Source organism: Moschus berezovskii, chromosome 16 (genome assembly GCF_049115385.1).
Source record: "Moschus berezovskii isolate FMDL1 chromosome 16, NW_MosBer_1.0, whole genome shotgun sequence".
Taxonomy (NCBI): Eukaryota; Metazoa; Chordata; class Mammalia; order Artiodactyla; family Moschidae; genus Moschus; species Moschus berezovskii.
The window spans coordinates 52378007-52391640 of NC_142475.1; the positions used below are offsets into that span (position 1 = coordinate 52378007).

Below are 13634 nucleotides of genomic sequence, written 5' to 3' on the forward strand. Positions count from 1 at the left end.
CTTTCCCTTTTCACTTTCACACATTGGAGAAGGAAATGGCAACCCACTCCAGTGTTCTTGCCTGGAGAATCCCAGGGACGGGGGAGCCTGATGGGCTGCCGTCTATGGGGTCACACAGAGTTAGACACGACTGAAGTGACTTAGCAGCAGCAACTCACTTAACTCTTACAGGACTCCTGTGAGGTAGGTGTTATTCATTATTATCTCCTTTCTGTAGATGAAGAGAGCTTGAGCTCCATGATTAGGTTAATGGTAGAATAAGAGTTTGAACCCAGGTAGTCAGAACCTATAGCTTGTACTGCCATATGTTTACTGCTTCATCATTTTCTGTTAATATACTGAAAAGTGAGTCCTTTTCTTATATAAATAAGATCAGGTCAACTAAATGGTTAATAAACTGGATCCAAGTTAAACCAAACCTGGTTTAACAAAAATAACCAATTTTATATGTACTTTTGTTGTACAAAGGAGATGAGCACTCAACTATAACAATAAAATTCTGAAAAGTAGAAATTAAAAGATCCCAACATACATCTTGTGAGTATTTCAGTATATTTCTCTTGACAGTTTTTCATTTATTTTACTATGTTGTATTTGCTTAAATTTTACCGATCATTGGAGAAAATATAGGAAAATTTACAAAAGTTATGAATATTCCTTTTCCTTAGGGACTCTTGATAATATATTTGTGAATTTCTTATAAGAGCATTTTCCCCAAATCATTAAATATCTTCTAAAATATAATTTCTTGCCTCTATGTAGTATTTCCTCTTATAGGTATACCATAAAATGTATCCCCCAACTGTTAAGACTTTTAGGGGGGTTATTTTTATAATTATACTACTTCTATTTAATGCATTATATACATTTATCTTATTTGTGTAAACTTTCTAGACATTTTATCCTATTTTGTAATATTCCATAATGTACATGTTCTAGTTTAATCTTTTATTGTTGGACATTTAGGTTGTTTCTAATTTTTATGTATTCAAAATAACAATTTTGTGATTAGCTTCAAGCTCATAAATTTATAATAATTTCTTCTGGGTTGAGCCCCAGGATGGCATTATAAAATATGAATATTCTAATTGATTCTGCAAAGAGGTTGTACTAGTTTGCCCTGCCAATAACACTGAGAGTTTTAAATGGAAAACAAACAATAACAAAAGACAGACAATCCAGTTTGAAAATGGACAAGGACTTGAACAGACATTTCTCCACAGAAAATGTACAATGGCTAGTGAGCCCATGAAAAGATGCTCAGGATCATTAGTCATTCAGTTCAGTTCAGTTCAGTCGCTCAGTCGTGTCCGACTCTCCGCGACCCCATGAATCACAGCACGCCAGGCATCCCTGTCCATCACCAACTCCCGGAGTTCACTCAAACTCATGTCCCCAGAGTTGGTGATGCCATCCAGCCATCTCATTCTCTGTCATCCCCTTCTTCTCCCGCCCCCAACCTTTCCCAGCATCAGAGTCTTTTCCAGTGAGTCAACTCGTCATATGAGGTGGCCAAAGTATTGCAGTTTCAGCTTTAGCATCAGTCCTTCCAGTGAACACCCAGGATTGATCTCCTTTAGAATGGACTGGTTGAATCACCTTGCAGTCCAAGGGACTCTCAAGAGTCTTCTCCAACACCACAGTTCAAAAGCATCAATTCTTCGGCAGTCAGCTTTCTTCACAGTCCAACTCTCACATCCATACATGACCACGGGAAATGCAAATCAAAACCATGCAAGACACCACTTCATACCTGCTAGGATGGCTGTAGTCTTGAAAAAGAAAATAACAAGTGTTGGCATGGATGTGGAAAAATTGTAACCCTTCATACTTTGCTGATAGAAATATAAAATGGTGCAGTCACTGGAAAACAGTTTGGCAATTCCTCAGAAAGTTACATATAGAATTTCTGTATAACCCCGCAATAGTACTCCTAGGGATATCCCGTCAAGAACTGAAAACAGAGACTCAAATATATACTTGTATATGAATGTTTGGCAGCATTAGTCTTAAATAGTCAAAAGATAGGTACAACCCAAGTGTCTGTTAATGGATGAATGGATAAACCATATGTGTATATATGCAAGCTTCCCTGGTAGCTTAGCTGGTAAAGAATCCACCTGCAATGCAGGAGACCTGGGTTTGATCCCTGGGTTGGGAAGATTCCCCTGGAGAAGGGAACAGCTACCCACTCCAGTATTCTGGCCTGGAGAATTCAATAGGCTGTATAGTCCATGGGGTCGCAAGGACAGTGGGATATTATTCAAAAACAGTGACATTCTGACACATGCTATACAACATGGATGAACCTTGAAAACATGCTTAGTGAAATAAGCTAGACACAGGATAGATTTACGTGGAATTTCTCAAAAAGGCACAGAAAGTAGATTAGAAGTTACCAGGGGCTGAGAGGGGATTGGAAATGAGAAGTTAGTACTGAGTAGGTACAGAATTGCTCTTGGGAAAGGATTTTGGAAATAGTGATGGTTGCACAATATTGTGAATAAAATTAACATCACTGAACAGTACACTTAAAATAGTTAAAATGGCAAAGTATATTTTACCATGAGAAAAATAGATTATATCTAATTTAGGTAGGCATGCACAACTGTGTATTTTTTTACTTTCAGTAAAATCTTGTTATGTAGCTAACACATGACTATATACTAAGGAAATTGACTTTTCTCTTCTAAACATGAAAGCTAAATCTAGGAGATCCATGACAGCATGAGTAGCTAGGGATTTTCATCAAGGGTCTCAAACTAGTTTTATTCAGTAGACTGAGCTTTTAAATGTTAGCCCTGTTTGGGGATAAGCCATTGCTTTGGCTTTCAGGTTACGGTCTAGTTGGGCCCCAGAAGAATTTGTGAAGGAATATAGTTACTTCTGTGTATAATTTGGAGTATGTTGATAAAGGTCCGTTTTAGTCACTCTTTAGGGTTCCTCTTATAACCAGGAGGAAATGCTTCAGGTTTAGTGAAGGGCTCCATGCAGTGATCATGGCTCTATTCTGCTCTCGGTCAGTGCTGTCTCTCGGTTTACTTCTGTGTGGTGGCACCCAGCAGAACAGAAGAGACAGTTACTGTATTAAACAGGAGTGCCCTCTTGCTTAATTGAAAACAGCTGTTCTACTGATGAAGCTTAGATATACAAGGGCTTTGGGTATGTGCGTGGTGTTTTAAAATTCCCGGAACAAGCAGTGTCTGGGACACTGTAGGTATTTACCTAAGGAAATGTTGCTGAACTGGGTTTTTCTTTTAAAGTTAACTTATTAATGGAAATAGAACTGCCATACGACCCAGCAATCCCACTCCTGGGCATACACACCAAGGAAACCAGAACTGAAAGAGACACATGTACTCCAGTGTTCATTGCAGCACTGTTTATTATAGCCAGGACATGGAAGCAACCTAGATGTCCATCTGCAGACGAATGGATAAGAAAGCTGTGGTACATTTACACAATGGAGTATTACTCAGCAATTAAAAAAAATACATTTGAGTTAATTTTAATGAAGTGGATGAAACTGGAGCCTATTATACAGAGTGAAGTAAGCCAGAAAGAAAAACACCAATACAGTATATTAACACATATATATGGAATATAGCAAGAGGATAACGATAACCCTGTATACGAGACAGCAGGAGAGACACGGATGTGTGGAGCAGTCTTTTGGACCCTGTGGGAGAGGGCGAGGGTGGAATGATTTGGGAGAGTGCCATTGAAACATGTATATTATCATATGTGAAACAAATCTGCCATGGTTGGGGGCTCCCCACCTCAACACTCTGTGGATTCAAGAGGCCATTCCTTCTGGAAGTGTATAAATTAGCCTGGGCTAGAACCTGCATGCTGAATTTACTAATTAAGAAATGAGAAACTAGAACTATAAAGGTGGCATAGAAATAAAAGAAACCATTCTTAAGTAATCTTTTAAAACTTTGAACAGAGTTACAGATTTTACCATTTGTGATAAACTGGTATATGTAATTTAACCAGAACCAAAAGAAAATTAGTATTGTGTGAATTCTGAGGCACTTTCGACATGTTGTAGGAATAATGTGGACTTTCTTGAGTTTTACACATTCATAAGTGAATGGGCTGTGTCTCGTGCCTTTGTTGGCTTTCTGTGAGCTGTAGTTTCTGGGAAGTGAGCAGCTCTCATTCCTGTAACTCTTGTAATCCAGTCATTCGTGTGCCTCCTTCATGAGGATTCAGTACGGCTGTGGTGCTGTTACCCTCTGATAGGAACTCTAAGTCTGCTTAAAGCCCCAAAGGTCTGTTACTTATTTTTATTTTATATTGTACTATATTTCATTTACAGTGTTGTGTTTGTTTCAGGTGTATAGCAAAGTGATACAGTCATATATATATATATGAATTAACAAAAGCAGTTCCCGTCTTTTGATGGGGTGCTCGTAACATAAATGGCATTATTTTGAGAGAGGGATAACTTAGGTATGGCATTGGGTTTTTTTTCTTTTTGCAGCCTGAGGCAGTTGTAAAATAACTTTTTACAACTGTGTATTCTATAGTATTTTTTCATTTGGTGAAATTTTAACTGTTAATGTTTTTGGCATTGTGCTTTGTACCATTTATTAAATAAAATTTTTTAAAAAAAGGTTAACTTATTAAGAGCAGCAATTAAAATACAAGAAAAATACTCCCCCCCCAATAAAAGCATCAAAGAAGCTGAAATGCTTCTTTTAAAGCTTAGTCTTTGCAAGATTTTATTTATGACTGAATTATTAACTCAAATCTAAGTCCTTAACTAATAAATGAAATAATGGAATTCTAGAATTGGAAGGACCTTATAAACTAATAATCCAGTATTCTGATCAGACCCTTCACTTGCTAATTTGAAAAAGATCTTAGCAAAACATGAAGCCACAACTTAGCAGAAAATCAGAATTAATAATTACATAGAGCTGAGGTGGTTAGACATAGGTTCACTAAGCAAAAATGATTTTACTGAGCTTTTTTTGGAAAAGACTGTTTTGGGGGTTGTGCTGATTATTAAGTGAGAGTGAGTTAAAAAGTCAGCCTTAGAAGCCTCTTCAGCAGAATCAATTCTGCTTTCTCTTGGCTGACTTTCAGAGGATACTGCTGCTGCTGTCACTGGTTGGTTGGTTTGCGACCCCGTGGACTGTAGCCCACCGGGCTCCTCTGTCCATGGGATTCTCCAGGCAAGAATACTGGAGTGGGTTGCCATTTCCTCTCCAGGGGATCTTCCCAACCCAGGGATTGAACCTGGGTCTCCCGCTTTGCAGGCAGATGTTTTAACCTCTGAGCCACCAGGGAAGCCCTAGATTTAAAACCAGACCTTGGTGGTTACTTGTTACCATGGCTACAGAACAGTCTTCTAGAAATGGGACTCTTAAATAGGTATGAATTTTAGTCTGTTTGAGATTGTCATTTAACATTGATCACGTGTATCAAAGACTTAAATAGGGACCTCTTTTAGGAGGGTCATTTTGTTAACCAGGGGAAATCTAAATACAGGTCACACGCAAGTCAGCAGGAACCAGAGCCTTGTAGCTACCATCAGGAATACTTCGGGAAGGTTTGTTTGTTTAATTGACACTTTCTCATCGACTGGCTCTGAAGAAACTGGAAAACTTCTGTAAACTTAATATACCATGTTAACGTGATGTAGGTGTAAAATCTATTGCTCTAGAACTTAAAGAGTCATGTTTTCTTTATTAATGAGCATAGTGAGAACATAAAAGTGGATGCATTTAAGAACTGCAAAGCCCTGTAATGACAGAGAAAGGTAAAGATATATTTTCCATTTTTTTTTCATAGTCAATTGGTGTCAACACTGGTTTGAATATTTTCCTAATCCTCCTATCAATATTCTTAGTATGATAGAAAATGTTTTGGCGTTTCATGACAAGGATCTCCTGCAACACTTCATAAATCATGATGTAACTTCCCAGGTAAGAAGTATAAGGTTTTTAGAATAACATAGCTTACTTTGGAAGTTAACATTGGTTCTGGTATAAATAAAACTATTTTCTTGAAAGTCTATAATAAAAAAATACTAGTGCTATATTTTTATATCCCATTATTTTTCTTCATTAAACTGCTTTCCTGAAAGTCTATAAAGAAGAACCCAAATTAGGGTAGTTCTTTTCATAATTATGTTCTTAGTATAATGATTTTAGTATCTAAACCAAACATGAGCACATTAGCAATGACTGTTATGACTTTTCCCTCAAGAACTATTACTTTTTTCTTATTTATTTTAGCTGTATGCATGGCCTCTTCTTGAAACTGTGTTCTCAGAAGTACTGACAAGAGAGGAGTGGCTCAGATTATTCGATAATGTCTTTTCCAACCATCCTTCGTTCCTCCTGATGACTGTTGTGGCCTACAACATGTGTTCTCGAGCACCTTTGCTCCACTGTAAGCGTAAAGATGATTTTGAGGTACATATCCTTGTTAAGTCATAGTTCTCAAATTTCATTTGTTTCAACTAAAAAACCCGTCTTATTTATTGAGTGCCTACTGTATGTCAAGTCCTGGTGCCAGATGGTAGGACTGTAGTGGAGAACAAGTTATACCACTGCGTTCTTGCCCTTACATGGCAAGTAATAGCTTGACTGCTCACCTAAAATCATAGCTTCATGATAATATTGGGGTTGTGTGCTTCCTGGCTATTTAAAGGACGTTTAACAATTGAGCAGTTGTTCATTCTATGCATGATCTTACCAGTAACGCAACTGGTCTGTGATACTCTGGTTGCTTATTGCATATGCAGGATGGTAACTGTGAGAATTTTGAGACTTAGTGGGACAATGACTGAAAGAAAGCATTGGAGAAAGTTTTTAAATGGAGAGGTTCTTTTGGTAGACAGGATGAAGTAAGTTGGTTTTGCTTGTTTGTTACTTATTTTGTGTTTCCTATCAAGTTTTATTTTCACTTCACAAGCACAGGATGCATACATACATGTATGTATGTATATTAGAACTTGGATCTGCCAGTGGAACGAGATAATGTGGAAACTATCAGATATTTTTTGAAATCAAACTTGTTTTCAAAGGCTAATTTAGGTTTGAATTTCTGTATTTTGGATTTTGAAGAGAAATAAATTCTAGTAGAAGAATTTGTCTTGTTGTTGAAATAGTCTGTTACTATAAAAGAAGCCTTCATTTTTCAGAAGTGTCATTTCACAATTTCATAATATGGTTGTATAATTTTATTACATTTTTGAGAATATGAAACTGGACCTTCATTTTAAAACTTGGGTTAAGAAAAGCTTCAGTGAATTTACAAAAAAAAAAAAAAAAAAACACCTCTTAAAGCTAAATTCACATTTACATGTTTAAATTTGTTTCATTCAATGAATAAAATGTTATATAATTTTTTTATAACACATGACTATAATTGCATTACTCTGTAAATCTCAGTTTAATCACAAAGTTTTCTTACAGTATTTTTTTCACCATCGGAATAACCTGGATATAAGTGCTGTAATTAGAGAAGTGTATCGCCTCCTGGATACCACACCCACTGATATCCATCCAGACAGCATGCTTGATGGTTTTGTTGCACTGACAAAAGGGCAATATCCAGTGTTTAATCAATATCCCAAGTTCATTGTGGACTATCAAACACAAGAACGAGAAAGAATACGGAATGATGAATTGGATTACTTAAGAGAGAGGTAATACTGGTTGTTCTTTGATAAAAACAAAATCTGTTATAAAGGTTTTATGAAAAATATATGTAAATTATTAAATAGTTGCATAATATCAGAGTTTGAAGGAAACATCTTTAAAGATATTTTTGCATCTAGAAGTAAAACAATTACATGTTAATCTGATGTGTATTTTGTGTTGTGGTGGTTCTTGACTTAAATTACTGTTTCCTTGTTTGCTTTTTGTTACAATAATAAACATTATCAACTTAGGCAGGCAGTTGAAGACATGCAAGCTGAAGTAGACCAGCAAAGAGTTGAAGATGAAGCTTGGTACCAAAAACAGGAACTGCTTCGTAGAGCTGAGGAAACAAGGAGAGAAATACTCTTACAAGAGGAGGAAAAGATGCTACAGCAAAGACAGAGGTGTGTTTAGCACTTTGAAAAAAGCTGGACATCTGAGTTATTTTAATAATGTGTATTTCTTTCATTTTTCATTATTGTGAAATTATATATAGCTTCCCTATATATCATTACCCAATTCTGCTACTTCCATTAAGCATATATTTAAGTTAATAAAAAGAAACTGTAATACACTTTTCAAAAAATTGGCCTATAGTAAAATGTAATTCTAAAACTATACTGAGTATGATATAACTTGCTGTGATTATTCAGAAGTAATACATGATCTAAGGTACCATGAAGGATATTGTTATTTAGAAATGTTATTTTACAGTGGACACAAATGCCTTGTACCACAGTGCTGGGTAAATATGTTTCAAGTTTTAAGTCACACAGATTAAGAGACAATTTTTAAATCTCACAGGTGTGTTTAAAACACAATTTTAAAAAATTATGGAAATTTTAAAATTAAAAGAGGAATGTGATTTTTTCCATAATTTTTGAAAATTGTGTTTTAAACATACCTGTGAGACATAAAAATTGAAACATAGAATGCTATTCTCATTTTGCATTTCATACTTTGGAGGATGGGGAAAGAAGTACTAAATGCTTATTCAAAAGTATGCTATTCAAAAGTAAGTATTGCCTTAAACATAAGGCAAAATGTTTAAGTTGATTAAGATTATGGGATAAGCATTAACACTAACCCTAATTATTGAGAAAATCACTTTTGTAAGTGTTTATTGATTATTTTTGGATAGCACTTTATGAAACAGATTTCTGGTATGGGTTAAAAAATTACTGAACTGAGCCATTAGCCTTCTGCAAAACTTCTAAAAGAATAATCATACATAATCTTTGGTAACATCAGAGTATTTTTTTTGGCATTCTTTTCTCAGATAAAAGATATCAATTGTATTGAAGTGATCTGAGTAGTAGACCTGTTAAAGAGAACATTTAAGTATGAAGAAATAGTCAGTTTAGCTATAATTTGGCTATAGTCATGTACACTTGTCATTTTCATGAATGCAGACTTGTTTTCTAACTGAGCACATTTCATTGTATTATAAAAATAGCCATGTTACGATGGCACCAGTTAAATTGGGAATCAGGCTAAAATAGGTTTCAGGCCTTTCATTGTTGTGGAACATAGTATTTTTCCATTTAAATACATATTCAGAAATGATTTTATTTATTCCTCCTGATGTATTGTGTGTTTAAGACTAGCTGCTGTGAGAAGAGAGTTGAAAGTAAAGGAAATGCACTTACAAGATGCTGCAAGAAGACGTCTCCTGCAGCTTCAACAAGATCAGCGTGAAATGGAGCTAAGAAGACTGGATGATGAAATTGAGAGAAAGGTTTATTACTCTCAACTCTCATACATCATCTCCATTTACTCTCATTTAAGTGTAACAAACACCTTCAAGTTAAATATTGTTCCTAGAATTCACAATGTATACTAAATAGCCCCTTTAGTTTTATATAGTTTCCCCCATCCCCCAGCTATTCTTACTCTCTTTTGTATTTTATTAATGGTTAAATATTTCAGAATTTTCAGGAAAGTGAGTCAAGTTGACAAGGGTCTTTGATGACTGGTTCTCTAAAAATGGAAGTATCAATTAACCATGAAGTTAATTGTGAAGGGAAATATTTTTTTTAATATAAAAATTTACACATAGCCTAGAGTTAAAAATGGACTTTCTCCACTCTTCTCTCATTTCATCCCCAGAGATAAATTATTTTTTATGGTTGTATAGTATTCCATTTTATGGCCATGTCATTGGTTATTTAATCTGCTGCTGTTGGATATTTAGGTTGTTTGCAGTATTTTGCTATATAAAACCGTGCCAGACTATACATTCTCAGTACAAATCTTTGAGTACTTCCACACATTTTTGTTGAGTAAATTCCAAGGAATGTCAAATCATCCTCCAAAGATGAAACCACTTAAGCTATTTTAAGAGTATAAAACTACTCATGCCCTAGTCAATTTGGAGTGTATCAGTCTTACTATCTGCCAGTCTGATAGGTGAAAATTGGTTTTTGGTTTTGGGGTAGGTTTTTGGTGGTTTTTTTTGCTAGTGATGTTAACTATCTTTTCATTTACCATTTGTGCATCTGTAAATTGCATAACTAAATCATTTGTCCATCTTTCTACCAAGTTACTCCTTTTCCTGTCAGTTTACACAGGCTCTTTTCTTTATCATTTGGGGCAGCAGTGTCCAATAGAAATATGTCAGCCATGTGGGTAATTATAAGTTTTCTAATGGCCACATTAAAAAGTAAGAAGAAATAGGTGAAATTAATTTTAATGACATTTAACTCAGTATATTTGAAATTATCATTGCAATATGTAATTAGTATACAGACATCTTTGAGATATTTTACCTTTTGTTTGTACTAAGTCTTTGAAATCCAGTAGTCAGTTTATACTTGCCGCACACCTCAGTTAGGACTGGGAACGTTTTAAGGGTTCAGCAGCCACCCAGCAGAAGGTTGGGGCATTAATCCTTCCGTCTGTGTGAACGTTCTTTCTGTGTTGCATGTCTAAGAATGTTTACAGTGTCTTTTCTTCATCATGTAAAATATGTTAATTTTTTGATAACCAACTTCATCAGTTTCTTATGATGTCTAGGTTTTGTGTCATGTTTATTAACCTTCCCATTTAAGGTTGTATTACCATGGCTCTAGTGGTAAAGAGCCTGCCTGCCAATGCAGGAGACATAAGAGATGCAAGCTCAATCCCTGGATCAGGAAGATCCCCTGGAGAAGGAAATTGCAACCCACTCCAGTATATTTGTCTGGGAAGGTCCATGGACAAAGGAGCCTGGTTGGCTACAATCCATAGGGTTACAAAGAGTTGGGCCCACCTGAAGTAACTTAGCACATTACTGTTGCCACTTATGCAGTTTCTCTCTAGTTCTGTGTTTTTGCTGTTTTTTTTAATCTCTCTCTTAAGGATCAGTAGATTATTGTACACCAGCACATCTGACTCTTACGAGAACACCTGTTTTGTAAGGCTCGTAAGTAAGAATTGTTTCAACATTTTTCAGTGGTTAAGACAATCAAAGAACATTACAGGGCATGAAAATCATATTAGATTTTTTAAAATATGAAATGCAAATATCAGTGACCATGAACAGAGTTTTACTGGACCACAGTCACACTTGTTTACATATTCCTTTAGCTTCTTTTATGCTGCAATGGCAGAGGTGAACAGCTGAAACAAACTACGTCCCACAGAACCTCAAGTATTTAACCCTGTGACCCTTTCCAGAAGAAGTTTGCCAGCCCCTGATGTCTGAAAATCATTGATAAATGTAAGAAATGAGTTAGGGACCAAGCTTACTTCTTTCCAAAGACACGTCAATTTTCCCAACAGCATTTGTTGAAAATTAGCAAGTCATTTGTCAGCTGATGGTTATTAAATGTTCAGTTCCCTTATAAATTTTATCTCCTCCTAAACCAGTACCACACTGCCGGAATAACACCTGTGTAATGTTTTACTAATTAGTAGGCCTCATTACCACAGTTAGTCTGCCTTTTCAGTTTTCCTGAGTATTCTCAAATGTTTATCATTTCAAAGAGACTGAAAATTTTCTCTCCCCCTCCTTCTCTCCCTGAATCCTCCCATCCTATTGGAATTTTTATTAGGATTGCATTGAATTTATAAACTAATTTAGAGTTTCAAACTTGCTTTTGATCACATATGAAATATTTTTTATGTTAATAATCTTTTTATAGCATGAGATAATGCTTTGTTTAAAGCCAACTAATGTTAAATTGTCTTTAAAATCTAATGACTCTTTTTAATTATCTCATCTAGTAAATGAGGTTGATAATTCATTATTCTAGAAAAGTCTGTTCTTCCCCAAAAGTAATTTTGGACTTAGAACTCTGTGATCTCTTTATTGCTTTGAGATAGTGAAGGCAGTGTTTTGGTGAAAGCATCCTGTCAAGTCCTTTCAGTGGCGTGATTGGCCTCTGCCTCCCCTTCCAGCCTCTTGCCCTTCCAAATTCCTGTCTGACAGTGAGCTCTGAGCCTGCTAAACTGCAGGAGCTTCTCTACTTACAATTCAGGGACCAGCAGGAGAGACTTCTTGAGTCCAAAGTGACATATGCAAGTGACACATCTGTTAGTAACAAGCAAAGTTGATCTGTTTTGCTGTGGTACATACCTCTTTGTAGCTCTGAAAATTCATAAGCTAAAGAGTTTCTGTAATTGAAATTCCTAGAAAGCATTCTTTGCAAAACTTATCCTCTACCTCTTAGCGTTGTAACTACTCTTGCTCCATCAACCCAAGTATCCCTACCTTTGAGCTAGTTGCTATCTCAGGAACCTCTTTAAGTTGAACTGGTTTTCTTTCAGTCTGTGGTTTTTTTACTCCTTGGATGTATGTCCTTGCACATCCCACTATATTCTCATTTTTACTGTTTCTCTGATTATATTTGATAGTGTGCCTACAATATCTAACACTTGGCCTTGTGCACAGAAATAGTAATGCCGTCATTAACTGTTTTTTGGTTAGATGATATGTTTAGATTAGATGCTAATGGGTTTTACTTTTTGTTCTGAAACACATATTGTGTTATTCTCACCCCCCAAAAAATGAGGACTTTAGGCAGCCAAGTATTTAAGACACATCCCAAGATTCTCTATGTAAAGAGTCCTTTATCCAAACCCTCTAGTGTATAGGCGTGAAATGCTTCCAAGTAATCAAATTTTGGAGAAAGGTGAACTTTAAATTGACTGAATCCAAGCAAGGCACACACAGGTTGAATAGATCACAGTACACTTTGACTTGGAGTTACTCGTTGCCAAACTGAATTTAGAAAAGTACAGTTTAATCAAAAAGAACATTAAATAAATGTTATATCAAATAAGATTAAATATTGTATATTTTCATCCACTGTGAATTTAAATTGCTTAAGTTTTTCTAACTCATAATATGGCTAATGTAATATGGAAAGAACTGCCATCTGTTCTCCCAGCCTGGGCAAATGAGCATATGGTAATTGTGCTTTCTTTTTTAGAAAATTACACTTAACTTTAACTCAAGACATTATTTCTGGATTCCACAGTGAATGTTAATATATTGTGAGTTACTCTGACTTCAAAAACCCAATATCTATTATTTTAAGATGCTTTTAGTGGTTTGTTCATATTACAAGATTACTAAATCTATTAAACAAAAATTATTTTTGTTATTTATTTTTGATATTCACAGTTTGTTATTTGGCCTTAGGTACACATGAGAGATCGAGAAATTGCTGCCACAGCCAAAGACCTGGAAATGAGACATCTGGAACTCGAATCACAAAAAAGACTTTATGAGAAGGTATAAATCAACAATTTCCAGTGTAAGAAAAGTAGGGTTTGTACAGACTCTTTAGGCTGTATTTATTCAGGGTTTTTTAATGTTCATTTTGTTTGTGTTTTTTCAAGAAGAGTATAGTGTCATCCAGGATTGTAAAGTAGCCAGAATGCACAGAGTTTGTTGTAATTCTTTAATTCATGTTTCTCTTAACAACTCACTCTAGTGTCTGAAGCACCAGATGTAAGCCCCAGATTTTGCCTCAGGATCTTTTC

At 35.5% G+C, this 13634-nt stretch overlaps 1 protein-coding gene across 5 annotated transcripts in view; it reads left to right on the top strand.

Moving 5' to 3' along the window:
* TBC1D31 (TBC1 domain family member 31) overlaps positions 1–13634 on the top strand; it is a 70667-nt gene that overhangs the window by 41494 nt on the left and 15539 nt on the right. For 4 of the 5 annotated variants that reach the window (XM_088844813.1, XM_055431910.2, XM_088844812.1 and 1 more), the window contains 6 exons: positions 5806–5939; positions 6252–6431; positions 7437–7669; positions 7916–8068; positions 9267–9402; positions 13291–13383. In XM_088844813.1, coding sequence (XP_088700939.1) covers positions 5806–5939; positions 6252–6431; positions 7437–7669; positions 7916–8068; positions 9267–9402; positions 13291–13383 — 929 coding nt within the window. Of the gene's footprint in view, positions 1–5805; positions 5940–6251; positions 6432–7436; positions 7670–7915; positions 8069–9266; positions 9403–11231; positions 11365–13290; positions 13384–13634 lie in introns of those variants that run through there. The other variant, XR_016039352.1, reaches the window with a different exon arrangement.